The sequence below is a fragment of the Ranitomeya variabilis genome, chromosome 8 (assembly GCF_051348905.1).
Source record: "Ranitomeya variabilis isolate aRanVar5 chromosome 8, aRanVar5.hap1, whole genome shotgun sequence".
Taxonomy (NCBI): Eukaryota; Metazoa; Chordata; class Amphibia; order Anura; family Dendrobatidae; genus Ranitomeya; species Ranitomeya variabilis.
The window spans coordinates 204,763,636-204,779,606 of NC_135239.1; the positions used below are offsets into that span (position 1 = coordinate 204,763,636).

General features: G+C 52.4%; 1 protein-coding gene across 1 annotated transcript in view; it reads left to right on the forward strand.

Moving 5' to 3' along the window:
• Positions 1–3,361: 3,361 nt before the first annotated feature.
• The window catches only part of LOC143787563 (sodium- and chloride-dependent creatine transporter 1-like), a 52,387-nt gene continuing 39,777 nt past the window's right edge, over positions 3,362–15,971 (forward strand). The window contains exon 1 of the mRNA XM_077276420.1: positions 3,362–3,760. Within this exon, the coding sequence (XP_077132535.1) occupies positions 3,727–3,760 (34 nt within the window). The 5' untranslated portion in view covers positions 3,362–3,726. The remainder of the gene's footprint in view (positions 3,761–15,971) is intronic.

A 15,971-nucleotide genomic window follows, 5' to 3' on the forward strand; every position in this document is an offset into this window, starting at 1 on the left:
AGCTTACCGCTTCCTGCAGCTTTGGCTTGGTGGTTTTCTTTGCCTTTTTTTTCTGGCCCCCAGGTGCCTTCTCTGGCAAATCATCACCAAGATGAAAGTTCTGAAGGCACACTGGGGACTCCAGGAGCTTGATCTCTGCCATTAGCGCCCCTCCCTGGCCAATGTCACTGTCCTCCCCAGAGCCAGCAGAACTGCGACGAGATGTCATTGTCGCCTGTCCAGCAGGGAGCTCGCTGCACGTGGCCTGTGAGTGACTAAGCAGGCTGCCAGGTGGGGTTTTCTGCTGGTCATCCTCCTTCTCCTCATCATCATCATCATCATCATCATCATCATCATCCACCTGGCTCCCAGGCTGCAGCCCCATCTGCCTTTGCTCTCTGTTATCAGCCATTTCTCTAAATCGGTCTTCATTTATAAGCTTTTCTTTAAATGGTCCACTTTTTTCTTGGATAAACGCTTTTCTTACCTCCAGGTCATTAATTTCAAGCTTCAGGATCTTTACCTCCGCCTGGAATTGCGTCTTCCTGGGTCTGGAGGCGCCTGCAGCTTTTGCGCTTGTGCAGCGCAGCTCCTCCCGCAGCCTTCTCAGTGTCTTACTCGCATCTTCGTACTCACGAAGGTGGCTCATGACCCGGGAGGCATAGGTGGACACAGACTCCCGGGGTCTCTGCAGCGCCCAACCCTCCTCAGTGAGGTCGGCCTCACCTCCGTGAGCACTCAGCTTTCCTCCGGAAGGACCGCCATCCTGCACGCTAGCAGGCTTCCCCTCCATGGAAGCCTTGCGGCGTCTCTGGGTCTCTGCAGACCTGGGGGGAGTAGGAGCCACATTGCTGCGACTCCTGGTGGAGCGTCTCACCCCCGAATCTTCTGATGTGCAGGCTGGTTGCTGGTTCCTTCTGCCCCCCGCCAGCCTGGTCCGGGAAGCAGAAGCCTGGGACTTGGCCCCCTCATTCATCCCAGGAAACCCACTCCCTCCCTGGGTAAGAGAGAGCAGGTCCCCGGGCGGAGAGGTGGTGGTTCCCAGGAGCTCAGGAGCACACAGCAGGTTCAGCAGCGACCGCACCCACAATTAGGACAATGAGCAGCAGCTGAGCAGAGCTGCACCCACTATTCTGCTGGTGCAGTCACTGTGCACATACATTACATTACTGATCCTGAGTTACATCCTGTATTATACTCCAGAGCTGCACTCACTATTCTGCTGGTGCAGTCACTGTGTACATACATTACATTACTGATCCTGAGTTACATCCTGTATTATACTCCAGAGCTGCACTCACTATTCTGCTGGTGCAGTCACTGTGTACATACATTACATTACTGATCCTGAGTTACATCCTTTATTGTACTCCAGAGCTGCACTCACTATTCTGCTGGTGTTGTCCCTGTATACACAATTACATTGCTCCTCCTGTATGATCCTCTGGAGCCGCACTTTCCATGCAGATGTGCGGAGCCCCCAGTGTCAGTGCGGAGTATCAGTACGGGGCCCTCAGTATCGGTGCGGGGCCCCCGGTGTCAGTGTTGGGCTCTCAGTGTAAGTGCGGGGCCCCCGGTGTCAGTGCGGAGTATCAGTACGGGGCCCTCAGTGCTGGGCCCTCAGTATCGGTGTGGGGCCCCCGGTGTCAGTGCGGAGCCCTCAGTGTCAGGCCCCCGGTGTCAGTGCGGAGTATCAGTGCGGGGCCCCCGGTGTCAGTGTTGGGCTCCTGGTGTCAGTGCGGGGCCCCTGGGGTCAGTACGGGGCCCTCAGTATCAGTGCGGGGCCCTCAGTAGCAGTGTGGGGCCCCCGGGTCAGTGCGGGGCCCTCAGTGTCAGTACGGGGCCCTCAGTGTCAGTGCGGGGCCCTCAGTATCAGTACGGGGCCCCCGTGTCAGTGTTGGGCCCCCGGGGTCAGTACGGGGCCCTCAGTATCAGTGCGGGGCCCCCGGGGTCAGTGCGGGGCCCTCAGTGTCAGTACGGGGCCCTCAGTGTCAGTGTTGGGCCCCCGGGGTCAGTGCGGGGCCCCCGGTGTCAGTGCAGAGTATCAGTACGGGGCCCTCAGTGTCAGTGTTGGGCTCCTGGTGTCAGTGCGGGGCCCTCAGTGTAAGTGCGGGGCCCTCAGTGTAAGTGCGGGGCCCCTGATGTCAGTGCGGAGTATCAGTACGGGGCCCTCAGTGCTGGGCCCTCAGTATCGGTGTGGGGCCCCCGGTGTCAGTGCGGAGCCCTCAGTGTCAGGCCCCCCGTGTCAGTGCGGAGTATCAGTGCGGGGCCCCCGGTGTCAGTGTTGGGCTCCTGGTGTCAGTGCGGGGCCCCCAGTATCGGTGCGGGGCCCTCAGTATCAGTACGGGGCCCCCGGTGTCAGTGTTGGGCCCCCGGGGTCAGTTCGGGGCACTCAGTATCAGTGCGGGGCCCCCGGGGTCAGCGCGGGGCCCTCAGTATCAGTGTGAAGCCCCCGGGGTCAGTGCGGGGCCCTCAGTGTCAGTGCGGGGCCCTCAGTATCAGTACGGGGCCCCCGTGTCTGTGTTGGGCCCCTGGGGTCAGTGCGGGGCCCTCAGTATCGGTGCGGGGCCCCCGGGGCCAGTGCGGGGCCCTCAGTGTAAGTGCGGGGCCCCCGGTGTCAGTGCGGAGTATCAGTACGGGGACCTCAGTGTCAGTGTTGGGCTCCTGGTGTCGGTGCGGAGCCCTCAGTGTCAGTGCGGGGCCCTCAGTGTAAGTGCGAGGCCCCCGGTGTCAGTACGGGGCCCTCAGTATCGGTGCAGGGCCCTCGGGGTCAGTGCGGTGCCCTCAGTGTCAGGCCCCCGGTGTCAGTGCGGAGTATCAGTGCGGGGCCCTCAGTGTCAGTGTTGGGCTCCTGGTGTCAGTACGGGGCCCTCGGTACGGGGCCCCCGGTGTCAGTACGGGGCCCTCAGTATCGGTTCGGGGCCCTCGGGGTCAGTGTTGGGCCCCCGGGGTCAGTGCGGGGCCCTCAGTATCGGTGCGGGGCCCTCAGTGTCAGTGCGGGGCCCTCAGTATCAGTGCGGGGCCCCCGGTGTCAGTGTTGGGCCCCCGGGGTCAGTGCGGGGCCCTCAGTATCGGTGCGGGGCCCTCGGTGTCAGTGTTGGGCCCCCGGGGTCAGTGCGGGGCCCTCAGTATCGGTGCGGGGCCCTCGGTGTCAGTGTTGGGCCCCCGGGGTCAGTGTTGGGCCCCCGGGGTCAGTGCGGGGCCCTCAGTATCGGTGCGGGGCCCTCGGGGTCAGTGTTGGGCCCCCGGGGTCAGTGCGGGGCTCAGGGCTCAGCAGGTGCATGTGTTGATGTTTCTCCCGCAGCAGCTGCGGCTCCAGCCAATCCCCAGCGTTGTGGGCGGGGCCGCGTCCCTGTATTTCTGCGCGTCCTGTGGAGCCGGCGCTCAGTCCGCTGTGAGCCGCCGTGTGATGGAGACGGTCCCCCGCACTCTCCGCCGCTCTTCCCACCCGTGACCCCGCTCTCCCGGGCAGCCGGCCGTTTACTGACCCTTCATTCACACGTTCTGAATCTTCATCAATGCGGTTCTTCCGACTCACCTTCAAGTGCTTCGTGGATTGTTTCTGAACCCCCTCCCCCGCTCCCCGAGGTTCTCTCTGTCTTTTTTTTTTTTAATTTTAAATCATTATTATTTTCTTTTTTTTTAAAAAAAGACTGAATATATTTTTTATTTGCTGCGAAAAATAAATCTAAAAGGAGGAAAAAAAAGAAAAAAACCTAAAAAATCGAGACGAGCCCTCCGCCAACAATGAGAAGTGTAACGACGAAAGAGAAGAGCGCAGGTACGTGACGTCAGCGCCCCCTCCCCCGCCGGTGTCACCGAGGGGCTCCCAGGGGGACCCCCCAATACCCAGCCGCCGGTCATATTCCCTGTCCCACCCCTCTCAATGATACTCCCCTAGAGGACCCCGCGGAGCTAAGGGGGGGTCTGATATAGTAGCACGGCGGCGCTCCATTCATCGTGTCCGCTGTCCGTCATCCGTCCGTCCTGCGCACGTTACAGCGGTATTCCATCAGTGCAGACCCCACCAGCTCCATTGAGGACCCCGTCACCCGTACACCATCCTCCTCTTTTGTGGCGTAGCAGAGTGACGGCGTCACAACCCTGCCGGCCGGCGCTGCTTTCTGGCTGTCAGTCTACGTGCCGCACAATAGAGCTCCCATCCCCCGCCGCTCTGCACCATCTTTGTACGACATCCATAGACCGGTGCGGACGGAGGGAGCCGCCAGTCATCTCCGCGGTGTAGTGCTCGGATGTCGTAGACGTGTGCGCATGTAGCAGAGCTGAGTGTCCTGTGGCACAGTGCATGTTATATCGCCGAGGTGTCACCTGAAGCCCCATCTGCCATTTATCATGTCTTCCATTGCAGAGGGGATGTGGCCCCCATGGGCTCTGGGGCCACTGAAGCTTCTGTACCCACTATAGACGCATCTCTGAATGCAGGAATAACTACTAAGGTCTCAATGTAGATGATGCTGTCCCCAAATAACTATTAGCTCTGCTACATCTGTGCATGTGGTCTGTGGAGGGGTGAGCTTACATGTACAGATGTAGCAGAGCCGAAGCAGATGATATTGATGATGAAGAATAATAATCCTCCTGCCGGTAGTAAGGTATGATGTGACGTAATCTGACATGCTCAGTATTATATATCTAACGAACTCGGCACTACTACATCTGACGTGCTCTCTGTTACTACATCTGACAAACTCTGCTCTACTACATCGGACGCGCTCCCTGTTACTACATCCGACACTCTGCTCTACTACATCAGACGTGCTCCCTGTTACTACATCCAACAAACTCTGCTCTACTACATCGGACATGCTCCCTGTTACTACATCCAACAAACTGCTCCCTGTTACTACATTGGACGTGCTCCCTGTTACTACATCCGACAGACTCTGCTCTACTACATTGGACGTGCTCCCTGTTACTACATCCGACACTCTGCTCTACTACATCAGCCGTGCTCCCTGTTACTATATCCAACAAACTCTGCTCTACTACATCGGACATGCTCCCTGTTACTACATCCAACAAACTCTGCTCCCTGTTACTACATCGGCCGTGCTCCCTGTTACTACATCCGACAGACTCTGCTCTACTACATCGGCCGTGCTCCCTGTTACTACATCGGACAAACTCTGCTCTACTACATCAGATGTGCTCCCTTCTACATCCGACAGACTCTGCTCTACTACATCGGCCGTGCTCCCTGTTACTACATCCGACACTCTGCTCTACATCGGACGTGCTCCCTGTTACTACATCCGACAGACTCTGCTCTACTACATCGGCCATGCTCCCTGTTATCCGATAGACTCTGCTCTACTACATCGGCCGTGCTCCCTGTTACTACATCCGACACTCTGCTCTACATCGGCCGTGCTCCCTGTTACTACATCCGACACTCTGCTCTACATCGGACGTGCTCCCTGTTACTACATCCGACAGACTCTGCTCTACATCGGACGTGCTCCCTGTTACTACATCCGACAGACTCTGCTCTACTACATCGGCCGTGCTCCCTGTTACTACATCCGACAGACTCTGCTCTACTACATCGGCCGTGCTCCCTGTTACTACATCCGACACTCTGCTCTACATCGGCCGTGCTCCCTGTTACTACATCCGACAGACTCTGCTCTACTACATCGGCCGTGCTCCCTGTTACTACATCCGACACTCTGCTCTACATCGGACGTGCTCCCTGTTACTACATCCGACAGACTCTGCTCTACTACATCGGACGTGCTCCCTGTTACTACATCCGACACTCTGCTCTACATCGGACGTGCTCCCTGTTACTACATCCGACAGACTCTGCTCTACTACATCGGCCGTGCTCCCTGTTACTACATCCGACACTCTGCTCTACATCGGACGTGCTCCCTGTTACTACATCCGACAGACTCTGCTCTACTACATCGGACGTGCTCCCTGTTACTACATCCGACACTCTGCTCTACATCGGACGTGCTCCCTGTTACTACATCCGACAGACTCTGCTCTACTACATCGGCCGTGCTCCCTGTTACTACATCCGACACTCTGCTCTACATCGGCCGTGCTCCCTGTTACTACATCCGACAGACTCTGCTCTACTACATCGGCCGTGCTCCCTGTTACTACATCCGACACTCTGCTCTACATCGGACGTGCTCCCTGTTACTACATCCGACAGACTCTGCTCTACTACATCGGCCATGCTCCCTGTTACTACATCCGACACTCTGCTCTACATCGGACGTGCTCCCTGTTACTACATCCGACAGACTCTGCTCTACTACATCGGCCGTGCTCCCTGTTACTACATCCGACACTCTGCTCTACATCGGACGTGCTCCCTGTTACTACATCCGACACTCTGCTCTACATCGGACGTGCTCCCTGTTATTACATCCGACAGACTCTGCTCTACTACATCAGACGTGCTACCCATTGTACTGCACCCAACTAGCTCTGCTCAGTTTCAGTAGGTTTTCATTCCCAGTTTGCTGCCTGGGGGGCTTGTTGTGTTGGCACCATACACCGCTCCCCGGCCCCCCGTCACTTCTTGCCCCATATAATGTCAGGGTAAGGTTTGGGAGCGTTTAGTGACGGGTGCACAAGACCCCGCGCTCTGCCCCTTCCTCCGTAGTGTCAGCTCTGCGGCGGGCCGTGCCAATGCTTCCAGCGTGACTGCAGCCGGCACAAGGCACCAACAAAACATTTGTAACACCGCCAACGTCAGTCTTATTCATTGATTTCCATGAAAGGAAATGAGAAGACTGGCAAATCGCAAAGGGAAAGCGGAGCCACCTCCAGAGCCCGGGGAGACAGGCACAGGGCACTGGTGAGGGAGCAGGTTAATGCACAGACTGATGGGAAAGGGTTAATCACGGCTGAATCACCTGTGACATGACTATGATCCACATGTAGACATGAAGTTGATATGTCTGATCCTGGGAAAGCTGGGTGACAACAAATATGGCTGCCTTGGGAGGGGGGAGGAGGCGTAGTGCACCAGTCCCTGGCGGGTGGGGGGGCTTCGTGTCACCCAAAACGCAACTTTTAAAAATAAGGAAGAGGAACACCTGCTATAAGCCAATATAGTAAGATGCCTCCAAATGTGCCCACCACACTGTGTGATGTCCCCCACAGTGTACAGATGTTACACACTCAGCTCTGCTATACAAACACTTGGCTCTCACACAACTTGCCTGTGTCCTGCTCCTCTTCACCACCACCTAGTCACATGACCTGAGGTCACATGACCCAGTGGTCCTGGTGGGACAGTCAGTCTTTACATAGAATGAACGGTGAAGGAAAGCTCCCTGTTCCACCATTAGATAAACCTGTATCTGTGACCTCGGGGCTTATTCAAGACAGTCCCGCTGGATCTGGACAGATGGGGAAGTATCCTGTATAGGGGTCTGGCGTCTCCCCTTGTCCCTGGCGTGTGTGGGGGGGGGGGTCTGGCGTCTCCCCTAGTCCCTGGCGTATGGGGGGGGGTCTGGCATCTCCCCTTGTCCCTGGCGTAATATAGTGCATGAAAATATGGGGTGCTTAGTTAACATAATTTTGATAGAAGAATTTAACAGCCGTCCCACCACGTCAAGGTGACCCTATTTGGGCCAGTCCTGTGCTGTAATAATAAAACCTGACCATTTCTCAAGTGATGTAATGTGAATAAGAGCTGAGAAGGACTGACCCCCGGCTAGTGGGCACGCAGCCCTGCAGAACCACATGATTGTTTGTGGCCAGTGTGAACCTGCGCTTACACACTACACGCACACCAACTTGTATTCCAGTTCATCTCTTTAAGTTTATGGTTTTAGTTTTTGTACCCTGTGCATATAAAGGTTTGCACTGCCTTTCTTTGAGCTGGGGCATTACATTCAGGCAGTTCCCCATGCCTGCGTGTCCACTAGCTTGGTTTCAGTCCTTCTCAGCCCTTATCCACATTCATGTCACTTGACAAATGGTAAGGTTTTAATATTTGAGGTTAGGACTTTCCAAAATGGGGTCACCGTGACGCGGTGGGATGGCTATTTTTTGATTAATTATGTTAACGAAGTATCGTATAAAATATTTTCATGCACTATTGCTGTTTAATTACTGCAGGATATTTGCTTATGTGTTTTTCTTGGGTTTTGTCTGTTTAGTGGCCAGTGTGAACATGCGCTTACACACTGCATGCACACAATTCCAATTTCTCTTTAGGTTTTCTTGTTTGGGGCGCAGGGGCTCTGGCGCGTTTCCCGCTGGGCGCAGGGGCTCTGGCGCGTTTCCCGCTGGGCGCAGGGGCTCTGGCGCGTTTCCCGCTGGGCGCAGGGGCTCTGGCGCGTTTCCCGCTGGGCGCAGGGGCTCTGGCGCGTTTCCCGCTGGGCGCAGGGGCTCTGGCGCGTTTCCCGCTGGGCGCAGGGGCTCTGGCGCGTTTCCCGCTGGGCGCAGGGGCTCTGGCGCGTTGTCCGGGGGTACAGGGGGTTTGTGTCTTGGTGTAATAGGAGGATAGGGATGTAAATGGTCGGGGGAGGGAGATGTATGTAGGAGGACGACGCAGATGGGGGAGGGAGGTCTGTCTTCTCGCTCGGAGCGTTGCGTGCATTTTGTTTTATTCATTGAGAGGAAACGGAGTGAAATAATTGTAAGAATCTGCGTCTCCGGCAATTCATCCCCTTGGTAACAAGATAAATGACGTGCCAAGGCCGGGGAGCGGGGGCGCTGCGTCTCTACCCATTGATCCTACAGAAATCATCGTATACCGACTGTACAGTCGTCTCCAGCCGGTATTATCTAACATCTGGGGTTCTAGCTTTAGGGGCTTCACCAACGAGATCCAGTGATTGAAACCATAATATTTATACTTGTGAATGGCCGAACAAGGGGCTCATTGTATGCAGAGAGCGGCCGCGCCGTGCTGCCATTGTGTGCGGGCCACGATGTAGTCTTCCACTACGCTGACCTCTCGCTGATGGGGGGGGCTACCAGGGCTGATTGTGAGGGGTCTGTAATGGGGGCACCTCCTGTGATTTTCTTACACCTTGCTGTTATTTGTTTTCTGGTTGTCAGCATTGCTCCAGCACTGAGTGGCATTGTACAGTACATTTTCTTAGCAGTGTATGGCGGTGTTTTTTGCCGGCTCTTTATAACCCTTCTGTAACCAGAATTCTTGTAATCAATTTTGTGTTTGCATGAAAGATCCTAAAATAGGACGCCCTATGGTAATGATGATTCTAGGAAAAAGTCCCTTCGTTACACCACATATGCTGGAAGTTGCCATGGGAGGCATAAGGCGGTATAGTATGGCCCTATACGGTCTGTGCATTGTATAACACAAATTTGAAGCTCCGGGAAGTCGTGCGGCTCGCGGCGGCTTTTCTGCAGGTCTTGTCTTGTGACATGAAAAAGGCGAGTGCGTCCCGAGTGTCATCGAGAGCTGACGAGTGCAGTGTACGGCTGACTGCATCGAATTGTACAAGACAAGGACGGCACGATGGCTCCATGGTTGGCACCGATGCCCTACAGCACTGGGCCCAGCAGCATCATAACATCCCGGAGCTTGAATGTTCTCCATCAGAGTATTTGGCTTCTGATTGGAAATTTTTAAAATTTAATTTAAAATCCTGTATTATACTCCAGAGCTGCACTCACTATTCTGCTGGTGCAGTCACTGTGTACATACATTACTGATCCTGAGTTACCTCCTGTATTATACCCCAGAGCAGCACTCACTATTCTGCTGGTGCAGTCACTGTATACATACATTACTGATCCTGAGTTACATCCTGTATTATACTCCAGAGCTGCACTCACTATTCTGCTGGTGCAGTCACTGTGTACATACATTACTGATCCTGAGTTACCTCCTGTATTATACCCCAGAGCTGCACTCACTATTCTGCTGGTGCAGTCACTGTGTACATACATTACATTACTGATCCTGAGTTACATCCTGTATTATACCCCAGAGCTGCACTCACTATTCTGCTGGTGCAGTCACTATGTACATACATTACTGATCCTGAGTTACATCCTGTATTATACTCCAGAGCTGCACTCACTATTCTGCTGGTGCAGTCACTGTGTACATACATTACATTACTGATCCTGAGTTACATCCTGTATTACACTCCAGAGCTGCACTCACTATTCTGCTGTACATTCAATACATTATGATAATCAGTTACATCCTGTATTCTCCTCCAGAGCTGTGAGCAATGGAAACCATCAAGCTGGGAGCCGACCATCCTTCCAGGATCCTGGCAGAGCTCTTGTACTTGGGCCCCTGCAGCTCTCTGTATACAGTCGCTAGTAGTTGTAGTGAGTAATTACTAAATTATGGAATTACTATTTATGCAAATTCTTAAACTTTTGGGTGATTACAGATGAGGCAAATTAAAGGAGCCGCGTCCCTTGTCACTTCCCCATCCGTTATCGGCGCTGCAGGTGACGGGGGCAGGTCGAGGCGGCACAATATTCGTCTGTTCGGAGGAGTCTACATGTGAGCGCCTGTAAATGTCTTCATTGTGCCCACACGTTGCGGGGCATAGGAGGTGCCAGCAGACGTCAGCGCTTTCATTCCTGTTTGTCTCCTGAACAAAGCTGTTTTCTTCCTTTCTGTGAACATAAAACATTTGTGTTTTGCCAATAATGGAGGAGTGCACACCGCGCCACGTGTCGGCGAGTCACTATAGGAGATCCTCCTGAGCCACAAGTGATGACTCGGGTGACCCGGCTGCCCATTTAGGTCCTGTTCTCCTACGTTTAGCGTCTACGGCAATAGTAGACCTCCTGCCATGACCCTCCGGGCCGCTGCATGGCGTCCATTTACCTTGGGAAGCCCCGGTGACATCAATGCTCATATATTGGCAATTTTCAGTGGAGATTCCCATAATGGACACCAGGGGGCGTGGGGCTCTGAAATTGTTTGGCCCCCTATTTGCCCAACCCTTTGATTTTGGAGCCAGCACAAGTAGGGGGCCATTGTGGATGGTTTAATGACTAGCCTGGGTGCTTGCCTGGATTTGGACCGCCCTCCGTGCACTCTTTCCCTAATTACTATGTGTACTGCCTTGTACAGGTATTTGTTTTAGGATGAGATCTGATATGACTCCCTTTAAATATCAATCTAGATATCTGCAACCACCACCAGGGGGCGCTCAAGAGATTAGGAAATGTATATATACCAGTATGCAGAGAGCTCCTGTGCTCCCCCTTGTGGTGGCTGCGGGCAGCTACGTTTGTAGCTTTGTTTGAGCCGTGGGCTTCAGCTTTCAGCTACATTTTCTGTCGCTCCTCAAATATTCATGGTAAGAATATGCCGTGTAAATGATGGCTGCGGTTTATCTGTAATCTTTTATTCTTTTCGCTCTGACCGCCTTCCAGACTGAATGTTCTCTGAATTGCTGCCATTACTGTAAGCTGGGCATTGCCTTCTGTGTGACCGGAGAAAAGATATTCAATTTAGGTGGATGTGGGGCTCACCTCCTACCAGCCATGGCCCCAAAAGTTTTCTTGTACAGTATGATGCCCCCACAGTATCCCCCAGAAACAGTATAATAAGCTAATCACAAAATGATTCCCTACAGCCACTCGAACAGTATGATGCCCCCATGGTACCCCATGCCTGCAGTATACCGCCTCCACAACCATAGTACATTCCCCCACAGGCCGTATGATTCCCCATAGATTGTATGATGCCACCACACACAGAATGTTCCCACAGAACCCCCCACAGTACAATACTCAGTCACCCATGAACTCAGTCACCCACTCGCAGTATGATGCAACTACAGCCCACCACATACACTAAAATTCCCCTCTACACAGTACGATGCACCCCCACAGTTTATCACACACTGTATGATACCCCCACAGCTCCTCACACACAGTATGATGCCCCCCCACAGCTTCTCACTGTATACCCTACACCGTTCCTCACGCACAGTATGATGTTCCTCACGCACAGTATGATGTTCCTCACGCACAGTATGATGTTCCTCACGCACAGTATGATGTTCCTCACGCACAGTATGATGTTCCTCACGCACAGTATAATGCCCCCACAGCTTCTCACACTGTATACCCTACAGTTCCTCATGCACAGTATGATGCCCCCCCACAGTTCTTCACACTGTATGATGCCCCCACAGTTCCTCACGCACTATGATGCCCCTCATAGTTCCTAATGCACAGTATGATCCTCACGCACAGTATGATGCCCCCCCGCAGTTGCTCACACACTGTATGATGCCCCCCACAGTTCCAGTGTGATGCTCCTCGCACACTGTATGATGCTCCCATAAACAGTACGATAACATGACATAAGCTCCCACTTGTCTTTGTCCTGCTGTCGGCTGCCAGTAACATGACCACAAGGCCCTTACAAGGGTCTTCAGTCTGTATTTGGCCCCTTCAGTGTATTTGCCTATATCTGTGGTTTGAGGATACCGACATCATGGAAATTGAGAGAAACTCCTCAAATTTGAGACTATCCTGCTGGATCCAGGATGGTTGGGAGATAAAGCCTGTGTATCAGTACAATGCAATGCCTGAACGATGCCGCCACATTCCATAAATAATACCACAATACAGGCTCTAATGACGATGTCGCCACCATACATAGTAGTAGATCCATACAGTGAATGCTGCCTTTAGTTTTATATAGTGTCTATATTGTATATTATGAAGTGGTGCCATACAGTGCTCACATATTACCGCTATATGGGGAGTAATGCTACAGCGCGGTGCCTGTTCTATCACCATACGATGCTTACATGATGGCGGCGTGCTGTGGAGACACAGTGCCTATATTGTTGTAGAGTGCCATTTTACCCAACTCGAGATAAGACTGACTTGTTTCTTCTTCCTACGTCCTCCCTATATAGTGATGTGTATACGTGTAGACTGCACCCCAGGGCTTTATATTACTGCTATACAGTGCTTACATGGTGGTGTCATATAGTGCACACTTATATAGAAAATCAAAATTGTCCTCGGCCTGGTTCCATGATCATAGTAAGGACAAGATGTGTATTACTGCCCGTTCACTTCATGCCGCCATCCCCCTGCACATCATCTCGTTATCGCATACGCTGCCCTCAGGAATCATTACTGCACGTGCATGGCCAAGGACGGCACTCTGCAGCAATGAGGCCAGATAATGAGCCGCGTCCTTGACTGCGAGTCCTTGAGAAGGTGATAAAGATGCACATGGGCTCTGCAGCAGCGCCAGCGCTCCCGCTGATGTGTGTAGGTGTTTGTGGGCTACGCGGTGACTGTGAGTGACTCACTGCTCTGCATTGTGATGTCACTGGTCCCCAGCACAGGCGGAGAATGGATAAGCAGACGCCTGGCAGAAGGAATATCAAGGACGTTCGCTCCCTCCTGCATGTGGATGGGCATGCACGGTGTACCCAGAGCGGAGGGGCAGCTCCTGGTGCCGAAGGGGACACACAACATCCTCTGCCATTATCCTATTCTCAGTCAGTCTCCTAAACAGGGAATGGAGCAGTTTTGCAAATAGACACCATAGAAGCGGTCTACGGCTGTGGTCTTAGAGATACTATGAGTATGAGCACTTTTGCATCTGAGATGGGCAGTGGTGATTTTTTATATATATATCAGCATATGGCACTTTATGGACTTAGTTTACTTAAGACTGCATGTAACTAGTATTGTGCCATGCAATTTTGAGTATGCACCACTCCATCCTAGCACTAGCACTTTACCTCTCCATCCTAGCACTAGCACTTTACCTCTCTATCCTAGCACTAGCACTTTACCTCTCTATCCTAGCACTAGCACTTTACCTCTCTATCCTAGCACTAGCACACTTTTTATATGTTGGTGAACGCTATACCCACCTCATCTCATGTTCTTTGAGACCCACATTTTTTTTTATCAATCCCTCTCTGTATAAATTATTGTTGTCATGATACATTTTTGTAAATGTATGTGCCTTTTTGTGATATAATAAAGAAAAACGTTTTTAGTGTGTGTGTATATGTGTGTGTGTGTATGTATATATATTTTTTTATTTTTTCCTTTGGATTAATTACTCCAGGTTTCTTGTTCTTCGGAGAAGCATTATGTACACGTCGCACAGGCACAGCGCACACATCAGAGAAGCATTATGTACACATCCTATAAGGACGGTGCACACATTACACAGGCACAGAGCACCCAGCAGAAAAGCAAAGTGCATGTGTTACTCAAGCATCCATGAGTCGCATGAACAGCTCAGATGTGAAAGAAGCACAAGCAGCACACACATCACATAAAGGGTTCGCACACATTAAAAAAGCAAAGTGCACGCGACATACAAGCACAATAAGGCCGGGATCACACTTGCGAGAAATACGTCCGAGTCTCGCATGGTAATACCTGGCACTGCCGCCGTCACTCGGGAGCGGAGCGTGCGGCCGCATAGCAATACATGCAGCTGCACGCTCCGCTCCAGAGAGACGGCGGCAGTGCCAGGTATTACCATGCGAGACTCGGACGTATTTCTCGCAAGTGTGATCCCGGCCTAAGAGTTTCACGCGTCAGACAAGAACAGAACACCTGTAAGAGACATTGGACGAGGACGCATTATGCAGGCATAGCACCCACAGGAAAAGCGCATGCATCACTCCAGCAAAGTGCACCCATCGGAGAAGCACAGCGCTCGCGTCACACAAGCAGAGGACATGCCAATAGAAGCTTATAGAAGTATTGCGCCACGGAGGGAGCAGAGATGCGGCATTGGAATGACCAGTAATGGCTGAGCGGTGTTACACGTTTGCCTACAAACGCTTCCGGTCGGTAACATCCATCAATCGTTTACCAATCTTCCATTTCCGATGCGGCTTTATTGCCTGACATGCGTTTCTACCACCCGCCAAACTGTGCCGACACTGAATAAGGACATCACATTGTCAAGAGGAATTAATGGCGTAGCCCAGCTGTCAATGATGGAGGGCGCAGTGCCCTGCATTGTGGTAGGAGCCGACGGGCTCTGCATAGTAGCAGTGATCACTTCATGAACAGGTCTTGGGCACCCTCGCTCACCAAATTTACTAAGAAAGGGTTAATGTACATTTCGCATTACCTTTATGGGATGTCCATGGTGTTTCGGAAGCTTCTTACAGCAGCACTGGATGTGACGTTGTATCCGAGCACTGCCCCTTTAAATAGGATCGGTCACTAAATCTGTAAGTTTTACCTGGTGTAAACGCCGCTGTTCTCCTGAATCTGGTGATGTGTTTCTCTGGCTTCTGCTCCTCTCCATTCCTGAGATATGGCCCTCTCTTCCCTGTATAAAAATCTAGTGTATTAGCCAAGTGGGTGTGGTTATCGACTATTTGTGGGAATATTATTGCAGGCCACACCCAGTTGGCTCAAACACTAGACCTATAGACAAGAGGAGGCAGTACCTCGGGAACGGAGGGGAGCAAGAATGAGCGAAAAACCATGCTGGATTCAGAAGAGCGGCATTTACTCCGGGGGGAAAAAAAATATTTATGGTGAGTGATGGGTCACATTGAAGGGCGTCCTGAGTGTAATAGGATCTATCATGTTCAAGAAAGCAGGAATCCAACTTGGCACCATTGGAAAAGCACCAGTGTCGCCATTCTTCCCAGTATCCTAAATCAGTGGCCACCCCTTGACCCCCCCTAAAACTGCAAGAACTGCCCCTTTATGTAAATTTGTGTAAGCTCCGCCTCTGAGGTTCTGCTCAGGGGATAGTCCCACAAAACCTACGTGTTATGTAACGACCCCGTGTAATCTACAGCTTCTGATCCTGGGAAAGCTGAAGATGGGAACGTGGAAAGGAAAACCTGCCAACTACGTGACGTGTGGTGAATGAATGCGGAGTGTGACGTTACCATGGTTATGCTGAGATTATGGATGTTCGCTTCTTAGCGGATTACAGAATTTTCTGTGTTAAACCTGAATGCCGGAGAGCAATAACCGGGAGAATGCGTAGAATCCATGATGACTGCTACATGTGATGAGATGTT